At 46.5% G+C, this 23,136-nt stretch overlaps 1 protein-coding gene across 2 annotated transcripts in view; it reads left to right on the forward strand.

Moving 5' to 3' along the window:
* The window catches only part of LOC122943243 (flavin-containing monooxygenase 5-like), a 385,367-nt gene that overhangs the window by 255,655 nt on the left and 106,576 nt on the right, over nt 1–23,136 (forward strand). For both annotated transcript variants that reach the window (XM_044300829.1, XM_044300830.1), the window contains exon 5: nt 5,046–5,188. In XM_044300829.1, coding sequence (XP_044156764.1) covers nt 5,046–5,188 — 143 coding nt within the window. The remainder of the gene's footprint in view (nt 1–5,045; nt 5,189–23,136) is intronic.

A 23,136-nucleotide genomic window follows, 5' to 3' on the forward strand; every position in this document is an offset into this window, starting at 1 on the left:
TGGTTCGGCCCCATTCAACTACTGGGTCTCTAAATTGTCCACGTGGCCAGAGCTAGCCTTTTATGCCTTGTAGGTGCTGGTCTGCCCGGCGGCCAGCGTTTTGTGTGGACGTGTATTCAGCATGGCAGGGGGTGTCATTACAGACAAACGCAGCCGCCTGTCTACAGCCAATGTGGACAAGCTGACGTTCATAAAAATGAACCAGGCCTGGATCCCATAGGACCTGTCCGTCCCTTGTCCAGATTAGACATTAACTACCTCCCCTTAACCATATATTATTGTACTCCAGGGCACTTCCTCATTCAATCCTATTTTTATTTTCATTTTACCATTATATTGCGAGGCTACCCAAATTTGAATGAACCTCTCCTCTGTCTGGATGCCGGGGCCTAAATATATGCCAATGGACTGTTCCAATGTTGGGTGACGTGAAGCCTGATTCTCTGCTATGATATGAAGACTGATTCTCTGCTGACATGAAGCCAGATTGTCTGTTACGGGACCTCTCTCCTCTGCCTGGGTGCTTGGCCTAAATTTATGACAATGGACTGTTGCAGTGGTGGCTGACGTGAAGCCTGATTCTCTGCTATGACATGCAGACTGATTCTCTGCTGTTATGAAGCCAGATTGTCTGTTACGGGACCTCTCTCCTCTGCCTGGGTGCTGGGCCTAAATTTATGAAAATGGACTCTTACAGTGGTGGGTGATGTGAAGCCTGATTCTCTGCTATGATATGAAGACTGATTCTCTGCTGACATGAAGCCAGATTGTCTGTTACGGGACCTCTCTCCTCTGCCTGGGTGCTTGGCCTAAATTTATGACAATGGACTGTTGCAGTGGTGGCTGACGTGAAGCCTGATTCTCTGCTATGACATGCAGACTGATTCTCTGCTGACATGAAGCCAGATTGTCTGTTACGGGACCTCTCTCCTCTGCCTGGGTGCTGGGCCTAAATGTATGAAAATGGACTGTTGCACTGGTGGCTGACATGAAGCCAGATTGTCTGTTACGGGACCTCTCTCCTCTGCCTGGGTGCTGGGCCTAAATTTATGAAAATGGACTGTTGCATTGGTGGGTGACGTGAATCCTGTTACTCTGCTATGACATGCAGACTGATTCTCTGCTGACATGAAGCCAGATTCTCTGTTAAGGGACCTCTCTCCTCTGCATGGGTGCTGGGCCTAAATATATGCCAATGGACTGTTGCACTGGTGGCTGACGTGAAGCCTGATTGTCTGTTACGGGACCTCTCTCCTCTGCCTGGGTGCTGGGCCTAAATATCTGACAATGGACTGTTGCATTGGTGGCTGACGTGAAGCCTGATTCTCTGCTATGATATGAAGACTGATTCTCTGCTGACATGAAGCCAGATTGTCTGTTACGGGACCTCTCTCCTCTGCCTGGGTGCCGGGGCCTAAATATCTGAGAATGGACTGTTCCAGTGGTGGGTGACGTGAAGCCAGATTCTCTGCTATGGGACCTCTCTCCAATTGATTTTGGTTAATTTTTATTTATTTATTTTTTATTTTTCTTCATTTTCCTATCCACATTTGTTTGCAGGGGATTTACCTACATGTTGCTGCCTTTTGCTGCCCTCTAGCCCTTTCCTGGGCTGTTTTACAGCCTTTTTAGTACCGAAAAGTTAGGGTCCCCATTGACTTCAATGGGGTTCGGGACGAAGTTCGGATCGGGTTCGGATCCCGAACCCGAACATTTCTGGGAAGTTCGGCCGAACTTCTCGAACCCGAACATCCAGGTGTTCGCTCAGCTCTAGTCATAAACACTTATTTAAGCCACATTGTTATCAGTAAGATAAGAACTGAGCTATAATGAGTGTTTATAATGTCAGAAATCAGAGATAAAGAGCCCGTCAGATTAGTCTGACGGAGCAGAGAGAAAATTCAGATCCCTCTGAGCATCTCAGCTCTGTACAAAAAAAAGGATTCCATATTTGTAATAAAGACTGACTGAAAAAATGTTTTTTACGTCACAATAAGTACAATGCAATATTAAAAAATTGCCCCTAAAGGGGTACATAGCCTTTAAAGTCATTTTAGGTTGTGTCAAAGATTTTTTATAATCTTGGACAACCTCTTTCATTTTAGTGCAATTTCTACTGTTTGTTAATGCAGCCCAGATTTTTATTTGGGGAAAACGCTAATAATAAAACCTTTGTAATTATCAGAGAAACATTTGCACGTTTTTTGTAATAATCACAAAGCGGCTAATTAAATAATTAATGTTGTTTGGAGAACTAAGAAATGCAATCAGTGCGCAGAGTTCTTATCAAGCATTTTAGAGTACTTGCGTAAAAAGAAAGATGGAAAAATCCAGTATTTACCGTATTTTTCACCCTATAAGACCCACCGGCCCATAAGACGCACCTAGGTTTTTGAGGAGGAAAATAAGCAAAAAAATATTTTGAACCAATATGTGTGCTTTTGGTGGGTTTTGAACTAATTGTGGTCTGTGGATGGCGAACTGTTATGGGGGATCTGTGGGTGACGCACTGTTATGGGGGATCTGTGGGTGACGCACTGTTATGGGGGATCTGTGGGTGACGCACTGTTATGGGGGATCTGTGGGTGACGCACTGTTATGGGGGATCTGTGGGTGACGCACTGTTATGGGGGATCTGTGGGTGACGCACTGTTATGGGGATCTGTGGGTGACGCACTGTTATGGGGGATCTGTGGGTGACGCACTGTTATGGGGGATCTGTGGGTGACGCACTGTTATGGGGATCTGTGGGTGACGCACTGTTATGGGGGATCTGTGGGTGACGCACTGTTATGGGGGATCTGTGGGTGACTCTTATGGGGGATCTGTGGGTGACACTTATGGGGGATCTGTGGGTGGCTCTTATTGGGGCCTCTGGATGGCACTGTTATGGGGATCTGTGGATGACACATATATAGCATCTTATGCTATGTGTCATCCACAGATCCCCTCCATAACAGTGTCCCTGTAGTGAATGACCCTCAATACAAGGGGTGGGGGTCGCATCTTTTATAATGACAGCGGGGCCCGTGCAGTGACTGTATTCTACTAAACGGGCCCCGCTCACTGTATAATCGTATCTGTATTCTGCAATAGTTAATTATGTATATACCAGTAATCGCATAATCAGTGCTACTTACAACTACAAGCGCTCGGTAGGTAGCAGAGAGGGAGGAGGCAGGCCGGGAGGACGAGTGCTGGCAGCGTGAGTCACTACGTCATGCGCCCACGCCGCCTGCTTCATTCTTAAACTGGGTGGCGCAGGCGCGTAACGTAGTGAGTGACGCGCCGCCCGCCTGTCGTCCCAGCCTGCCTCCTCCCACCTTTCTGCTACCTACCGAGCGCTTGTAGTTGTAAGTACCGCTGATTATGCGATTACCGGTATATACACAATGAACTATTACAGAATACAGATACGATTATACAGTGAGCGGGGCCCATGTAGTAGAATACAGTCACTGCACGTGCCCCGCTGTCATTCTAAATGCAAATATCGGCCCCTCCTCCCTCACAGCTGATACACCCGCCGCGCGGCATCGCGGCGGGTGTATCATTGAAAATGCGGCAAAATCAGCTGCATTCGCCCCATAAGACGCAATGCTATCTCCTTTTGGGGGGGGGGGGGGAGTGCGTCTTATAGGGCGAAAAATACAGTAGTTAAAAACTGGGTATAATGCCTATACATCTGGAGTTACCATGTTGGCACATTCATAAAAGACAGATAATGAAGAAGTAAGGTGGACAGTTGATTAATTACCATGACTATCCAAATTATGGATTACAAAATGTAATGTCTCTAACATTTGTAGAATTAAAAGAAGACTTCATACAAAATGGATCTCATGCACATTCACTTCTTTTAGGACATTATCATGACTATGATGATAATTAGTAATGTTTTTATTATGTTATATTTATTTGTATAATTACAGTATATATCAGAGATGGCAAACCTTTTACAGACCAAACTGCAACCCAAAACCCACTTATTCAACACGGCAATTTAACCTGAATACCAGTATAGTATATGTTCCATGTACTTTATCATTTAGGCTACTTTCACACTCACGTTTTGGGCAGATCCATCAAGGATTTGCAAAAACGGATCCGTTACAATAATATAACCGCATACATCCTTCATGAACTGATCCGTTTGTATTATCTGTAACATAGCCAAGACGGATCCGTCATGAACTTCACTGAAAGTCAATGGGAGATGGATCAGTTTTCTATTGTGCCAGATTGTGTCAGTGAAAACTGATCCGTCCCTATTGACTTACAATGTGTGTCAGGATGGATCCGTTTGGCTCAGTTTCGTCAAGTGGACAGCAAAACGCTGCATGCAAACTGATGCATTCTGAGCGGATCCTTTTCCATTCAGAATGCATTAGGGCAAATCTGATTCGTTTTGGACCGCTTGTGAGAGCCCATAACAAATCTCACAATCGGAAACCAAAACACAAGTGTGAAAGTAGCCTTAGCTATAATAGCATGCCTGCATTCAGTGTGCCCTGTGCTGATGAATGGCAGGAAAAGTCTAAAGCATATTGGTATGCCTTAGGCCTTATGCACAAGAATGTATTTTCTTCTTGTGTCCTTTCACTTTTTTTTGGGCGGACCGTATATAGACCATTCATTTCAATTGGTCCGCAAAAAAAATGGAAGGTACTCCGTGTGCATTCCATTTCCGTATTTCCGTTCCGCAAACAAATAGAATATGTCCTATTATTGTCTGCATTACGGACAAGAATAAAACTGTTCTATTAGGGGCCAGCTGTTCTGTTCCACAAAATACCAAATGCACTTGGAGTCATCCGTATTCTTTGCAGATCTGCTTTTTGCGGACCGAAAAATACATACGGTCGTGTGCATGAGGCCTTAGACTTTTTCCATGGTGTGGGGGTCCACAGAGAGGGCTCTGAGTGCCGTCTCCGGCTCCCGTGCCATAGGTTCGCCACCACTGGTATATATTATATGTTAGTATGGTATGACATTTGTCTAAAGCAATGTACAATTGACTTATCTGGTGTTTTTTCCCTTTTAAGGAATAGAAAATTTTAAGGGTCAGTACCTGCACAGTCGCGATTATAAAATACCTGATAGTTTTAAAGATAAAAGAATTGTAGTGATTGGAATTGGTAACTCTGGCGGAGACATAGCTGTGGAGTTAAGCAGAATGGCACAACAGGTATGTATCCTGCATGAGAATCTGTAAATCAAGTATCTGTAATTTAAAGTCTATGGATAATTTTTTATTGAGAGTTTTTTAATTGTTCATTTGCTTGCTTAAAGCTTTCTATATAGTAGTCATAAAAAATAAATAAAAAATAGCACAATTTTTCTACAGTAGAGAATATGTGTAAGGGTACTTTCACACTAGCGTTATTCCTTTCCGGCATTGAGTTCCATCCTAGGGGCTCTAAACTGGAAAATAAATGATCAGTTTTATCCTAATGCATTCTGAATGGAGAGCAATCCGTTCAGTATGCATCAGGCTGTCTTCAGTCTTTTTGCCATTTCAGGACCGAGAAAATACCACAGCATGCTGCGGTTTGATCTCCATCCAAAAAGAATGAACACTTGCCGGAATGCCAGATCCGACATTAATTTACATTGAAGTGTTTTAGTGCCGGATCTGTCATTAAGTGTTCCCGGCAAAACGGAACCGGCATGCACAGACCGAAAAAAATGCAAAAAAAATATACCAGATCCGTTTTTACGGATGACATTAGAGAGACTGATCCGGCATTTCAATGCATTTGTTCCATGTTGGTTTGAGATAAGACCAACATCCCCTCCCCCAACACAAAACCAGAGGAAGGGATGTCTCACTACTATTGGTCATTCCAACATAGAACCACCTCTTGTACAATATATCATTAAAATCCACCTGTTCTACATAGTTCCCTGGTCTTAGATCAAATTAACCCCAGGCTCCCCACCTCAATCACATGAATAAGGCACCTGCCCTTCGGTATGGGGGCCTTGGGAAAAACCTGATGAAAACCACCCAATGTGCACAGTGACTAATACATAAAACAATTTACTGGCTATACAGCTCTCATAGCTGTGTGGGTAAATGCCTTGCCTCTTATGTGAAAGTTGGTGTGTTCGAATCCCAGGACAAACATTTCTGAAATAAATGCTAAATGAGATTTAAATACACCATGGTCTCGTAGCTCACAGCCTGTGTCAACGTGTCAAAAAAAGGTATTAAGACAGCATCCCCCCCCCCCATTCAAACTTGGCTTCTCCATTTTTACGCAGATTACCTCCTTCACACCTCGGTTGTACCAATCGGCCTCTTTATCCAAAACACATACTTGACTGTCTTCAGGGGTTAGACATCTATTGTCTGCCACATGCAATGCTGTCTTGACACCTTTTTCTGGGAAGTCTTTATCACCTACTGACTCCAATTAGGATTATGGAATCAACACCTTTGACCCCATGCTGGGTATAATGACCTCTGACCCCATGCTTGGTATAATTACCAGATGTTGATTCAGTTACATATTTATTCCCAGAGAATTCTTGTACAGTCGCTCAGAATTGAGAAAGCTCGTTAGAAGAACGAATGAAACATTTTCAAGAAATCTGCAGTACGTCCAGTTGCCTTGATTTATTCTTTACAGATATACACAGACGCCATTTGGCAGGAGAGGGACCCTGAGACAAGACCACACCCACACCCACCTCAGAAGCGTCCACCTCAACAATGAAGGGCAGAGAGACATCAGGTTATACCAAGATGGGAGCGGAAGCAAAACTCTCCTTGATACTAGAAAAGGCCTTACGTGCCTCTACCGAACAGGAGGAAAAATCTACCCCCTTTCTAGTCATATCAGTGAGTGGCTTAACAACAGAGGAATAATTCAAAATAAACTTCCTGTAATAATTGGCATAACCCAAAAAAACGCATCAGCGCCTTCTGATTCTCAGGAAGCTCCCACTCAAGCACAGTGCGGACCTTCTCGGGGTCCATGCGAAAACCAGAAGCGGAGAGAAGAAACCCCAGAAATTGAATTTCTGGAACCGCAAACACACATTTTTCCAGTTTAGCGTACAATTTATTCTCCTGCAGGATGAGCAAGACCTGACGTAGGTGGTCCTTATCAGTTTTGAAATCAGGAGAAAAATCAAAATCTCATCTAGATACACTAGTACAAATTTCCCCATTAAATGATAAAAAATGCTGTTCACAAAATGCTGAAAGACGGCTGGAGCATTCATCAAACCAAAAGGCATAACCAAATTCTCAAAATGGCCCTCAGGGGTATTGAAGGCTGTTTTCCATTCATCTCCTTCTCAGACCCTGACCAGGTTGTATGCCCCTCTTAGATCCAACTTGGAAAAAAGTTTAGCCCCAACAATCTGGTTAAACAGGTCCAGCATCAGTGGAAGCGGATAAGGGTCACGAATTGTGATACTGTTCAGCTCCCTGAAATCCAGACATGGTCTTAAAGAACCATCTTTTTTCTTAACAAAGAAAAAACCAGCAGCAACAGGTGACTTCGAGGGTCATATGTGTCCCTTTCTCAGGTTCTCAGAGATATAAGCACTCATAGCGACCCTTTCAGGTTGGAAGAGATTGTATAAACGAGATTTAGGCAGCTTGGTGCCTGGGATGAGATTAATAGGGCAATCGTACTCCCTGTGAGGGGGCAGCTCCTGAACACCACTCTCAGAAAACACATACGAAAATTCTGAGAGAAAAGATGGTACAGTCTTAGTAGAAACTTCTGAAACAAATGTCCTGAGGCAATTCTCTCTGCAAAAGTCACTCCAACCATTTATTTGCCTCGCTTGCCAATCAATGGTGGGGTTATGTTTAGTGAGCCAGGGTAGCCCCAATACTAGAGGAGTGGGTAACCCGCTTAGGACGAAACATGACACATCCTCAACATGAGTATCACTCACAATCAAACGGATATTGTGAACTATGCCCTTCAACGATTTCTGAGAAAGTGGAGCGGAATCAATAGCAAAAATAGGTATATCCTTTCCCAAAGTGCATACCTGGAAACCATGTGTTATAGCAAATTGATTATCAATGAGATTGACAGCTGCTCCACTATCTACAAAAATCTCACAAAAAATGTTCTTGCTCTCTAGCACCACCCTGGCAGGTAGGAAAAAAACAGGAACTACAAGCAAATGGAAAACCTTCAATTTCCACATCAACCTGGCTAATAGTAACAGATGGAACGTTTTTAGAGGATTTTTCTATTTGTTTCTTTATTACTCTAAAAAAACTGCCTGAATCTCCTAGAGGGACAAAGGATTTATACCTCCACAGAAACGAACCCTCCTCTGAGAGCTGAATCCTCTGTTGTTAGAGGCAAGCAAACCCAGCTGCATGGGCTCCTGCTCAGAGGGGATTGAGAGAGACTGAGACCCCTGCGCACAGAATGAGACCGCCGCACTGTCCTTGGACTGAGTATGACTGGAAGGAGTGATCTCTCCTCTCTCTCTAAGACGCCTTTCAATAAGAACGGCCCGAGACATGGCAGACTCCAAAGAGAGAGGTCTCTCATGAAAGGCAAATGCATCTTTCAATCCCTCTGAAAGACCATGGCAAAATTGACTTCAGAGTGCAGCATCATTCCAACCAGTATCAGCTGCCCATCTCCGAAATTCTGAACAGTATATCTCTGCGGACTGTTTACCCTGGCATAAAAGACGTGGTCTAGACTCAGCCAGAGCAATACAATCCGGATCATCATATATCTGACCCAGGGCTAAAAAAAATGAATCCACTGAACGGTGGGGCCAAGCCCCCACTGGCAGCGAAAAGGCCCAGGACTGAGCGTTATCCCTAAGTAGCGAGATGATGATCCCCACCCTCTACTCCTCATCACCAGAGGAATGAGAAAGTAGGCGAAAATGGAGTTTGCAAGCTTCTCTAAAACTAACAAAATTCTCAATACCCCCGGAGAACGTATCCGGAAGTGAGATTTTAGGCTCAGAACAAATTCCATGAACGCAAGCAGAAACGGTCACCTCAAACTGAGAGACAGTTTTCCGGAGATCTGCTACCTCCAGTGAAAGACCCTGCATGCGCTCAATCAAGATTATAACCGGATTCATGCTTAAGATGGTTTTGGCGGTTTATAATGTCACGGATGGTGTTACAGAAAACTAGAAGACACAAATGAAGATCTGACTGACTTGATCCAAAACTAAGGAGGGTAAGCCCTCTAACAGCACTAGCTCTCTCCCTTACTGCTCAGCCTATGCAAAAATCTCAATGGTAGAAAATTGCATACCTTCGTTCCTCGACTGTATGACACCTGAACACCCTATAATAGTGAGGGGACACGACCACCGGCTTCCTACACTTAATACAGAGGGAGTCAGGGTCACCTAGGATCAAGCAAACAGGAAAACACAAACAAATGAACAGACTTATCTGTAGAAGCATCAGTTGTAGCATCCAGCATGTACACACTTCAGGAAGTTGTATAAACCGCAAAGTGATGCAGTATGGGAGGTGATTTAAAGGAATGCAATCAGTGCAACTAGATGACAGCTGAGAGAGGGAAACGAGTTGACAAAACGAAAGCAAAACAAAAGAACCTCAAGCAGGAGGTTCTGAAGAACGTCTGTCAGAGCTTCTCATATGTCTGGCGGTGACAACATCGCACAGGTTAAAAAGAGGGATAAGCAAATTAAACAATTTGTGTATGTTTACAAATATGATCAACATTCTAAATTAATAAAAAAAATGTAATTCTGAAATATTGGGAGGTGCTTAGACATTATCAAAAATTTGGGAGAATGTTTGTTGCCTATAAGAAAGGTGCCTCTCTGAATACTATGCTGATTAGAAGCAACATGCACCCTAAAAAAATGGGAAGACAGCAACCCAGAGGAGGGATACTTTCATCTGCCTGAGCTGTGGGAATTGTAGTGCTATAATTAAAGGTGACACTGTAGTGCACCCCACACAGGAAGACAAGATGCAATTGAAAGATTTTGCAATGCGCAAGACACATAATGTCATATACTGCTTGAAATGCCCATGTGGTAAGGTTTATGTTGGGCAAACTTCTCGAGCTATAAGGATTAGAATCAATGAACATAAGTCGAGCATTAGGGCTCATGCAGATGGCCATTGCTCGGATGTTCCATGCATTGAGGACTGCAATTTGCGATCCCCAATGCACGTGCAACATCTGTGCGGTTTACGCAGATGGATTCAGACCTATTCAACTTTAACAGGTTTGTGATCCGTCCGCACCGCAAAAAACAAGTGAATGGGTCTGCATCCGTAATGCGGTGCACAAATGGATCCGTACATTGCAGACTTGCTGTTTGTTGGTAGCAATACGGAGATTACATGAAATTTGTAGCTTTAGTGCATTTATATGATTGATCACTTTCATGTTTAAAGGTTATTTATTACTATGAATTTTGTATAAAGGGTATGGTTTGTATATATGTATCAGCTGTTGGTGCTGTAAATACCTCACCTCCCCCTTTACCTGCACACATGAGTAAGGGGGCGTGTTCTCCCAAAACATTACGTGGAGGGCAGGAGGTGTGAACGATGTTTGTCTCAGCGTCCCTCCTGATGTACCGTTTTATATTGGAATAAATTAAAGAAATAAAAGAAACAAAAGGTTTTGTACCAGCAACTTGTGAGTATGACTTCTATTGCTCACTCCCATATAATATTGGCACAGTGAGGTAAAGAGATGCAGCGGTTGCTGCGTCAGGTTGTAACACTCTATGAGTGGCATGGTGTTCCCATGCCACTTTATAGTGACACTCCATGTTTTGACGCAGAGCTATTGTGGCAATATTAGCACCCTGTCCATCATGGACACTTGGGGGGGGGGGCGCATTTTAGTTGGGGGGGCACAGCATGATGTAGGGGGGGTGTGGCCCCCTCTGCCCCCCCCCCAGCGATGCCACTGGCCCTGCAGAATAAAGATTTGCGTCACGGCGGGCTGTCGGCCGCCCGGCGCCCCTGTTGCTATTGTAAGAAACAGTCATGTAATGTGTCTAAGTTTCGTTATCCTAGTAAACTGTGTTAAAATTTAATGTATAATGCTATTCTAGTAATACAGATAAATGTAAATGCCTGCAGTATTCGTTTGGTCAGTAGATGGCAGCATAGGACCAATTTGCATTGAAGTTTGCCATAGAGAAAGTGTATTAATGTGGTAGTGGCTCTTTAAAACAGCAGTTAAGTGTTGAAGTGACACGCCCCTTATGATGTCAGCCTGCCTCAGTGTGAGCAGGAAGAATGAGGAAGAGGGACTGAAAACTATAACGGCTGCCATCTTGGCTAGATAGAAAGCAAGTTCTGTGCTGTGTAAGACGTGTGTGGAGATACTAAAGGACTTTCCTGTGCAGCCAAGCTGTGTGAACTTCAGTCTAGAGACGGATGGAGTATAAAGAGACCGTGCATTTAGTGAAGCCAAGTTAAAAAGGACTGTGTGCAGCAGCTATAACCTGTGGAGCCGACATTGGGCTGAGTGGATTGCCCCAAACAGTAAAGAGTCTCACAGTGCTGTCGAGGTACCGGACAGTCACTGTAAAATTCTGGATTATATCCATCTGGTTTTCCGGCCTGCTGAGGAGGACTTCTTTGTTGCGGATCCTGCGCTGGTTATAAAGGAAAAGGACGACATCGGGCCCCACCGTGCACTTCCACAAACTGTAAGAGGTCCACTTGGACCACTGGGATAAGGGGGGTGCGCACCCGCTTGGAAGTTAGGGTCAGTTAGGGATAGTTCCTGGGACTGCTATTCCTTAGTGTCCGCACTGCGAACACGGACACAGCAAAGGTGGAAATTGTTGTAGTATTTGACTTGAATTGTTTATACTGTTTTGAATATTTTACTTGTCTTTATCTCTGTGATTTCTACTGTTAACCTGCTTTTATTAATTTGTAGTAAATGCAATTTTCTCAATCTTGACTTCTGTGTACGCACTCTTTTCTGGTTGCGGAGTCAAACCACCTGCCTTGCTCTCGGTTCACAAATTGGCGTAGTCGGCAGGATCCGCCTACCAGAATGGACGGCGACGCACCCGTTAGGAGGGATGGTGCTGGAGGAAGAATGCCAGCAGGGGCTGTAATGAGTCAGTTAGCAAAGTTTGATGGCAATAATATGCCTGTGAGTGTGTGGGCAGAGCAGATACGAATGGTACAGCGCATGTACCAGACCGCACCAGAAGTACTAGTAGAGCTAGCCATATTGACATTACAAGGAGATGCTAAGACTACAGTGATATTGCGGCCATTTGAACAAAGACAGACATTTGAGCAAGTTGTCCAGATTCTAGAAACTATTTATGGAGAAACCGCATTGCTGGGGTCCCTGCAGGCACGGTTCTTCCAGAGGGTACAAAAGGAGAATGAAAGTCTCCCTCAGTATGCAAATGCCCTACAAGAACTGCTCCGAGATATTCAAGGGAAGGAAAGAGGGGGCTCACCAGCCTTCTGTAACCCTGATCGGACACTCCGTGACCAGTTTGTCCTGGGGATCCGTGATGGCAGTTTGACTGTTGCTATGCAGGACTTTATACGACGGGAGACTGATGCTAAATTTCATGACGTACAGGTGGAGGCCATCTCACGTGCCAATAGTATGGTTCAGAAGCCTCAGACCGCAGTTGGAGTTACATTGTCGCAAGGGGGCTAGCTCTGGCCCAGAAACAGTGGAAAAAGGGACAGTTAAAGAGATACTTACAGTAATGCAGAAATTGCAAGAGCAAATGGAACACCTACAAACCAATTGTAATGAGAATTCTATGAGAATTGCAGGCCTCCAGAAAACTAGAGACGAAGGGGTGGGCCGTTCATACCAAGAAGGTCAGCATCACCCACAACCCTACTGGAGGGATGAGGATAGGACCTACCGAAGGGGTCCCAATAATGTAGTACCACTCTCAGGAGAGAACGATGGGGCTTACCGAAGGGGCCCAAACCGATGGCCAGAGCGACGGGAAGTACGCTGCTGGGAGTGTGGACGCGTGGGCCACATTGCTGCTAGATGTCCAGAGCAGCGACAAGCTTATGAGAGACCGCCGTTAAACTGAAATCCCCTGCTGCAGTAGGGCGGGCAGTAGGGGAAACTGAGAAGGAGATTATGAGAGGAGAATGCCCTGAAGAGGATCTGATCGCTGCAAGTCCCATCATACAGATGGAATTGGAAGGTATTCCGGTTACCGGGATGATTGACACGGGTTCCCAAGTAACGACCCTGAGTAGAGACTGTTACGAACGGTATTTTCAGCGACATGTGAAATATGATCCCCATACATTCATACGAGTGGTCGCAGCTAATCAGTTACCAGTACCGGTGGTGGGAGTGGCCTGGATGAATGTCAGATTATGTGGCCAAGATCTAGGCAAGAAAGGCATTGTGGTAGTACAGGAGTCACATGAAGTAAAGGTCCCTGTCATCTTGGGGATGAATGTGTTAAAAGAATTGGATCAGATTCTCTTTGAAAAGAAAGGTCACGGTTATTGGAGAGAAACCACTAGCCATCGGCCTACTCAAACGGCCTTCCAGCGGCTGGTCCGAACATGTGGCTTACAGAAAAGTTCAGATGCACAATGTCCTCTTGCTCGAATTTCGGTCCCTCTGCATACAAAAGTTACGTTGCCACCCAGACGGGAGATGATAGTGTCCATGCCTGTAGGCACCTGTAGGAAACTAGAGGGCATAGCTGTGTTGATAGAACCACTGCCGGCAGCCGGAAGAAGTGTTGATCCGCTAGTAGCCCGTTCCTTGGCAGTAGTCCGCAATGGGAGAGTACCCCTCCGATGTGTGAACACTCAGGATCAGAGTGTAGACCTAGCCCCAGGAAGGCTGCTGGCTAACCTTTATGTGACTCCGGAGGAAGTGAGGAAAGCGACCCCGATGCAGTTGAGGCCGGCTGAACGAGGTGAATGGGCCGTAACCGTGTCTATGGGGGAAGGCGAGAACCCCACCCCTAAATGGAATGGCGGTGCAATTCGAGAACAGATGAACATAGAGACTTCTTTGTGTTCTCTGGAACAGATCCGGAAGGTAGATGAACTGTTATGGGAAAACCGCACAACCTTTGCACGTCATGCTGAAGATTTTGGATGTACGACAGGGATCTACCATGAGATTCCCACAGGAGACACCCCTCCAATCAGAGAGCGCTACCGACAAATTCCTCCACAGATGTATCAGGAGGTGAAAGAACTGTTGACCCAGATGCTGCAGAATGGGATCATTCAAGAAAGCCAAAGTCCCTGGGCAGCTCCAGTGGTACTAGTAAGGAAGAAAGATGGGTCCATTCGGTTTTGCGTAGACTATCGAAAGTTGAATACCTGCACCGTACGAGATTCCTACCCCTTACCTCGGATTGAGGAGTCCCTTTCAGCACTAGGAAGAGCCCGTTACTTCTCCTCACTAGACCTGGCTAGTGGGTATTGGCAGGTGCCAATGGCCGAGAAAGATAAGGAAAAGACAGCCTTTATTTTGCCCATGGGACTATACGAATTTAACCGGATGCCCTTTGGATTGACAAATGCACCTGGAACGTTTCAACGATTGATGGAGAAATGTCTTGGTGACTTCAACTTTGAATTCACTCTCATCTACTTGGATGACATTATAGTGTACTCTGCAACCTTTGAGGACCATCTCCGTCAGTTGGGACAAGTATTTCAACGATTGCGGGAACATGGGCTCAAACTGAAACCCAGTAAATGTCAGTTGTTTCAATCTGAAATTGATTACTTGGGTCATTGTGTATCAGGAGAAGGGGTGAGGCCGTCAAGGGACAAGATAGCGGCTGTTCAAGACTGGCCGACACCGACTACCCTGCGAGAAGTGAGGGCGTTCCTGGGAGTAGCCGGCTACTATCGACGGTTTATTAAGGACTTTGCTAGAGTAGCAGCGCCACTTAATGCTCTCCTACGAGGCACCGCCGGGGGTCCGAAGAACCGGTCTGTGAAATGGGGCCCTGAACAGGAACACGCCTTCCAGGCATTGAAGGATGCTCTTACAACGGCCCCAATCTTAGCGTATGCTGATTACCACTTGCCCTTCCAGCTATATACCGATGCAAGCCTGTATGGTCTCGGAGCGGTGCTATCTCTGTTCCAGGATGGCCAAGAGCGTGTCATAGCGTATGCCAGCCGATCCTTGCGAGATTCTGAGAGAAACCCTGACAATTATAGTTCATTCAAGTTAGAACTGTTGGCACTGGTATGGGCCATGACTGAGAAATTCTCTGAGTATTTGACCGGAGCTGAAGTCTTAGTACTGACTGACAACAACCCATTGGCTCACCTGGAAAATGCCAAGCTCGGGGCTTTGGAGCAGAGGTGGATAGCCCGAATGTCTAAGTTCAATTACCGCATTAAGTATCGGTCCAAGACGGAGAACCAAAATGCCGATGGACTTTCTAGGGTAACTACCCAGGCCCCCAGCGGAGACGTGGATCATGAGTTGGAGCATGTGGAGATGCCTGACTTCAGCAGATTTTCACAAGCCTTGGTCACTGCTATGCAGTGTGCAGTGGAAGGGACCGAAACGGCTCCTTTCTTTGGCCCCTCACTACAGGAATGGGTGCAAATACAGCAGGCCCATGAGGGGCTGGCGAAAATTATCAAGTGTGTTGAGAAAGGCAAGAAGCCCTGTAAAGAGGAAAGAGAACGGCTGACCCGTGAAATGCTACTAGTCCTGAGTCAGTGGGAAAAGTTAGAGATGAAAAATGGAGTGCTATGCCGAAAGGTATATCTGCCTTCTGAAATCGACATTTGTTACCAAATCGTAGTGCCTAGTGAACTGGCTCAATCATTGGCTCTTGAGGCTCATAATAAGAATGGACATTTTGGTCATGAGAAGACCTTTCGTTGGCTACAGCGACTGATTTACTGTCCAGCTCTCCGTCAAATGGTCGAAGAAGTATGTCATAGATGTCGAACTTGTGAGATCCATAAGGCAATAGAACAAAGAGCTCCCCTGCAAACCATAGTGACCCAGGAACCTTTGGAGATCGTCATGATAGACTACCTAATGGTGGGCCCATCCAACAGTGGGCACCAGTACTGCCTCGTAATGGTGGACCACTTCACCAAATTTGCGGTGGTGACCGCCACCAAGGACCAGACCGCTGAGTCAGCAGCTCGGGCCCTATGCCAAGATTTCATCCGAGTGTACGGGTGTCCACAACGCATCCACTCTGACCAAGGGGCTTGCTTTGAGGGACATGTAATGAAAGAAGTTCAACGTATCTACGGGATAAAGAAGTCGCACACGACTCCATACCATCCCCAAGGAAACGGAGCCTGCGAACGATTTAATAGAACTCTGCTACAGATGGTGCGGACTTTGGAGGAGGACAAGAAGCTACAGTGGCCTCAGTTCTTGTCTGAGATGGTGTGGGCCTATAACAATCAGGTCCATTCTACAACGGGGTATTCTCCTTATACTCTCCTCTTTGGACGGTCTGGGCGAAGTGTCGGAGAGTTACAGTTAAATGATGTGGATGGGTTCCCTCCAAGGGATCCAGCCTCCTGGGTGCGAGCACACCGGCAGAGACTTGAGACAGTTCATCGATTGGTGCGACAGCGTCTGCAAGAAAATTCTCATCCTGATAAGACCCCGGTGCAAAGGGCACCATTGCAACCAGGTGACCTGGTGCTGGTACGTGTCAAGAAGTCTCAAGGAAAATTGGAAAGCAGGTGGGAGGCTGTGCCATATCGTGTAGTTGCCCGCAGGTATGCAAATGGGCCTGTGTACGAAGTTCAGAAGGAAGGAACTGATTGTGTCCGAGTACGTCACAGAAATATGTTGCGCCTGTGTCAATCTAAAGAAGCAAATTGTGATGGAACTGATAATGTCAACGAGCTCCCACAGTCCGAGACTGGTGGTGTGGAATGGGCTTACGATGATGAGGATGATTGTTGGCCAATCCCCGCTCCTGAGGATGTTCCACCTGTGACTAGTGTGCCCCCAGCCTGTGCCCCCTCTGGTGCGGAGTCTGCTGGTCCTTCTCAGCCTATGGCTACAGTACCCCAGAGTATACCAGTGGTTCTCAGACGCACCACTAGACCAAATGCTGGCATTCCCCCTGTTCGGTATGCGCAGGACGAGTTTATTTGGCCTGCCATACAACGGTACATTACCACTCTACATATAAGAGTACAGCCCTCTGGATATTCAGTCATTGGCAGGGACTGCCAATCTTAAAGTGGGGGGGAATATGTAAGAAACAGTCATGTAATGTGTCTAAGTTTCGTTATCCTAGTAAACTGTGTTAAAATTTAATGTATAATGCTATTCTAGTAATACAGATAAATGTAAATGCCTGCAGTATTCGTTTGGTCAGTAGATGGCAGCATAGGACCAATTTGCATTGAAGTTTGCCATAGAGAAAGTGTATTAATGTGGTAGTGGCTCTTTAAAACAGCAGTTAAGTGTTGAAGTGACACGCCCCTTATGATGTCAGCCTGCCTCAGTGTGAGCAGGAAGAATGAGGAAGAGGGACTGAAAACTATAACGGCTGCCATCTTGGCTAGATAGAAAGCAAGTTCTGTGCTGTGTAAGACGTGTGTGGAGATACTAAAGGACTTTCCTGTGCAGCCAAGCTGTGTGAACTTCAGTCTAGAGACGGATGGAGTATAAAGAGACCGTGCATTTAGTGAAGCCAAGTTAAAAAGGACTGTGTGCAGCAGCTATAACCTGTGGAGCCGACATTGGGCTGAGTGGATTGCCCCAAACAGTAAAGAGACTCACAGTGCTGTCGAGGTACCGGACAGTCACTGTAAAATTCTGGATTATATCCATCTGGTTTTCCGGCCTGCTGAGGAGGACTTCTTTGTTGCGGATCCTGCGCTGGTTATAAAGGAAAAGGACGACATCGGGCCCCACCGTGCACTTCCACAAACTGTAAGAGGTCCACTTGGACCACTGGGATAAGGGGGGTGCGCACCCGCTTGGAAGTTAGGGTCAGTTAGGGATAGTTCCTGGGACTGCTATTCCTTAGTGTCCGCACTGCGAACACGGACACAGCAAAGGTGGAAATTGTTGTAGTATTTGACTTGAATTGTTTATACTGTTTTGAATATTTTACTTGTCTTTATCTCTGTGATTTCACTGTTAACCTGCTTTTATTAATTTGTAGTAAATTCAATTTTCTCAATCTTGACTTCTGCGTACGCACTCTTTTCTGGTTGCAGAGTCAAACCACCTGCCTTGCTCTCGGTTCACACTATGGCGCCCTGTGTGGCCGCACAGCCCGCACACCCCAAAGGCCGGCCCTGTGTCCATGCCTCACCTTCTGTCCACAAATCCTGCATACCGCCACACTAACATCCCCCAGGGACTTGGTGGAAAATTCCCACACTGCCGAGTATGGCAGTTGACCTCTCCTCCAAGTCCGGGCTAGCCTGTAAATGCAGAGCCAGTGGCTATCATTACTTGGCTAGAAAATGAGCAGCAAAAGCAAGAGGCAGGTTCAGGACAGGTGAGGGCACATAGGCAGTTCCTGGGCCATGCCAACTAAGCATGGTATCAGAGGAACCCATCAATTCCGTGCTGTGTGTACTTAGTGACACTTGACATGATGTTGAAGATCGATTCTGTCCTGTTGCTGCTACCACCGCCTCTTCTTCTGCTAAAACTTCAGCCAGCTACAGCAACATTTTTGCCACTTCTTGTTGCTTTGGAGGGCCCAGACAACTGTCTGTTGGCCATAGTGTACTGTCAGTAATGTAACAGATTAACTCTGAATGTTGGTGCAATAGAACGGGAAGCTGATTAACTCTGAATCTCGGTGCACTAGAACGTGATGCACATGACAATATATGACACCTGCCTTTAATACTGAGGCACACTAACTGTATTATTAAAATAACAGATTAACTCTGAATGTTGGTGCACTAGAACGTGATGCATACAGCGATGCTCTCTCCCTCTCCAATATTCTTCTATGAATCTTTTTCAGCAACATTGTCCCATGCTTTTTACTTTCACTTTGCAACACATACAGCCTCTATTTTAGGAAAAACGAATTCATTACCAAGAAGCGTGAGGAAATTCTGATTTGTTGTGAATCTAAGTTTTTCTAAACTTCGGACCAAATTCCACTTGGAATGCTTTGCTTTACTCAACACTAGTTGTCATAACTGCTGGGTTGTAACAATGTGATTGGCTCATGTATCGGAGGCCAGGTGAGTGACGCTGGCCCCCCTTCAATCAGCACAAACAAAAACTCCAGTGTGTTTCTTTAGTGCTACGTTTGTGCTGTTTTGTGCCGCAAAAATTAACATTTGTGCTGCTTTTATTTTAAAGATAATAGCAACTGTTTGTTTCAACATGATGACATCACCAGCCCCCTACAACAGCAAAAAGACATGAAACTTGCTGGTTGGTTAGTGCTACGTTTGTGCCGTTTAAATCTCCATTCTACCTCCTTTCATTTTCGAGTTATTAACCATTTATTGAAAGGTCACCAAAGGTCACTCAGCCCCCCATCACAGCCAAAAGACACAAAACCGGGCCAGTTGGTTAGTGCTACGTTTGTGCTGGATTGTGCTGTAGAAATGAACATTTGTGCTGCTTTTATTTGTAAGATAATAGCAATTGTTTTGTTGTTGTTTTTTTTAAGATGATGCCATATAGGATGATGCCATATTAGATTGCCATAGCACTAGCATTGTAATATATGAGAAAATCGCATATTTCCTATGGAGCTCTATTACAGGCTATGGCTTCATAGGAAATACTATGCAGCAGCCTGGGTTTCATTCACAGAGACCCAGGAAGCTGCAGGTAGGCTTCTGCTCCCCTATTGGCCAGACGGGAGAGTCAGAGCGCAAACCAAAAGTGAAAATATTAACATTATTATGCTATTAAAACATTATGGATATTGCAAAAAGCAAAAGTCCTGACTAGCCAGATGTGTTTGATTACTTTTGTTGTAACACCCTGGTGGAGGCAGTTATTCCTTGCTATACTCCACACTCAGCTTAGATTTTATAACAAGACACGGAGGCTCGTATTGCATAAACTCTCTTTACTGTCCACCATAGCAGCAAAGAATGAACAGTACAATGATGAAGACAAAAAACCATAGCAACCAGCTCCACCCTCACAATCCAGTATATATGGGCTCAACCCCCTGGAATCCTCCTCTTTCTTTGCTGCTACCATAGCAGATAAGTACCTCAGTTCCTCAGCTGTTAATTGTGTTATTTGTACAGTTGGGGTTTACTCTATTTTTTCTGTGTGATAATATTTCGCTTCTATTAGGTTTCTTTTCCCTAACGTATTTTTCAGTTGTCCCTTGTGGTTCCCTGTTTATTTGCCTATTTTCTTCTAGGTTCTTTGCCCTGTCCGGGGTTATTTCCCCCCCCCCCCTTTTTGTATTTCTCCTTCTCGCCGGCGATATTCTCCATCGGCGCTTCCTTATCGCGCCTCCGGTGTGTGTGTTTTCCCTGACACACCCCCCCCCCCTCCCTCACCTCAGCGGTTCTCCTTGTTCTGCGGCCGTTTGGCCATCTTCTCCCGTCCCGTTCTTGCTGCGCCCGAAGTCTCGCGATAGTGAGACTTCGGGCGCCATCTTTGTTTCTTCTGTTCGCCGCGATATTGCGGCAGTGCCCTCTTCCCTGAGGGGTATTCTCGCGAGAGTTCCGGCGCGCGCATTCTATCCCTCTCACCGGCTTCTCGTGGGATCTAGGCGCCATTTTCACTGCCGCTCAGCTCATCTCGCCGTTCGGTCGCTCCTCCTCTGGTGAGTCTTTGCCTACAATCGGTTACACCTGATTTCTTTTCCTTATCGCTGTACTTAGCCAGTTTTTTCTCTCCTTTATTCACAGGTTCAGCTGTCCTCTCTAACTGTTCTTACTGAGGCCTGGGGTGACTTACTCCTGCCGCAGTCTCTTTGTACCATGTCTTCTCCAGCCCAGACTAATCACCCTGCCCCCCAGGTGCCCCCAAATTTAGATAGTGCTGCAGTTCCTGTACAACCTACAATGCTTAGTGCGACCCTGCATCAATCCATCTCTGATGCAATTGTCGCAGCAATGGGATCCATGTCCTCTGCCTTGACGCAGTCCATATCCCAGGCCCTCGGTGCGCAGGCTAGTGTACCGGCACCACATGGGGAGACTCCCTCAGCCTCCAGAACATCGCAGAATGATGGTTTAATTCCATCCCAAGGTAACGCGGTTGCCCCGCGGAAAAGAGCCTGCCCACGCCAGGCAGAACGTTCTCGTGCGTGGAAGTCGGCCAGGACCCTACCTGAGCCAGAGACTGATTCCGAGAGGGAATCCTTTGAGGAGGCATTTGACGAGTCGGCATATGACTCACAGGGAGAATTGGCTGATGTGAGGGTAGTCCCGTCCCCTTCAGGACCGTTATCAGCCTCGGCTACTCCGTTAGAGGAGCAAACGCTTCAAGGGGACCTCCTGATAGACACCTTAGGGGAGCCCCTCTTTAACCCTGAGGAGCTCCATCATCCCCGTTCCGCGGAATGGCTCCCGGCTACGCACGTAGCACAGTATTTGGAGTCCAAGATACGCGCTCCTTTATCCAAGGAGTCGCGGAACAAGTTACGTGCGGAATGTCCACGGCCCTTGATCCCACACAAGGTGTGCGAAACGCCCACAGTGGACCCCAAAATGGTCCAGTTTCTCGCTAAGACGGGTTTTAACCCAAAGAAGGGATTGGATTCTGCCCTTAGGGCCGTCCAAGACAAACTCCTTGATCTCACTGGCCCACTTACACGGATTTTTGATATGGCGGAATCCGCCAAAGCCGAAGGTAGGCAGGTGGATCCCGTGGAATTAGGAGGCTGGATCCAGAGGGCAATTTGTCTGACGGGAAATGTTAACACTTCCCTGGCCATAGAGAGACGAAAGGCCATATTAATGAAAATAGAACCCAAGCTTTCCAATCTAGCTCTTTCTGAGGCGGGCAAGGAGGCCCAGGGTTTGTTATTCGGAGAACCCTTTATCAAGGAACTTGGGAAGTATGTCGGCGCTTTTACAGCGCTGGACAAAGCCCAGACTTCCATGAGGAAGGTCTTTACCCATCGTTTTTCTGGTAGGGCCGGCAGTTCCAGGGGCCGTCTGTCCGGCCGATCCAGTTTTCACTCCCGCGGCTCGGGAAGAGGCTCTTTTGCTAACCGGTCCTCCCTTCAGGATCAACGATACCAACCGTCTTTCTTCCCGTCAAGAGGTTTCCCGGGACGATCTAGAGGATTCCGTGGAGCCCCCAACTCCCGACGACCAATGGGTAAGTCCCAATCTTCTACCTTTGTTCCCTTCGTTGACATGTCTTGTAGGGGGCAGACTCCGTTTCTTTTTCCAAGCTTGGTTAAAGATTACCTCAGACCCTTGGGTCCTGGGTACCGTCAGGGGTTTTGTGATAGAACTCACAGACGTTCCATCGCACCTTCCTCCTCCCCCCCCGATTGGTTCGTCCAGGCCGACGTTACACCACCTCCATACAGAACTGACCGAATTGGCCCACAAAGGGGCGATAGAGCGCACCTCTGCACTCTCCAGGGGGATTATCAGCAACGTCTTCCTGGTGCAAAAGAAAGGGGGTCAGATGCGTCCTGTCATCAATTTAAGGCCTCTGAACTCTATCGTGAGGTATCGTCACTTCAAGATGGAGGGCATCCATCTTTTACGAGACATGCTCTTGCCAGGCGACTTGATGGTCAAATTAGACCTCAAGGACGCGTACTTGACGGTCCCGATTGCCCCGGGGTCCAGAGACCTCCTCCGCTTCAGGTGGGGAGAGGAGATATGGCGGTTTACTTGCCTGCCTTTCGGCCTATCCTCCGCCCCGTGGTGCTTCACCAAGGTGATGAAACCAGTGGTGGCCTGGCTCCGCAGCAGAGGAGTCCGCATGATAATCTATTTGGACGACATTCTCATCATGGCTCAGTGTCGCTCCTTACTTCGCAGGCACCTTTCCATGGCTGTCACTCTTCTTTCAGATCTGGGATTCATTATCAATCAGGAGAAGTCTTGCCTGATTCCTTCCACATCAATGGAGTTCCTGGGATTCAGAGTGGATTCGATTGCCCTTACGCTCAGTCTGCCTCTGGCCAAAGTGCGCAGCATCCGCAAGGAGCTTCGCCATGCCTTGATTCGTCCGGCTTTGTCCCTTCGCCATCTGG

Source organism: Bufo gargarizans, chromosome 7, assembly GCF_014858855.1.
Source record: "Bufo gargarizans isolate SCDJY-AF-19 chromosome 7, ASM1485885v1, whole genome shotgun sequence".
Taxonomy (NCBI): Eukaryota; Metazoa; Chordata; class Amphibia; order Anura; family Bufonidae; genus Bufo; species Bufo gargarizans.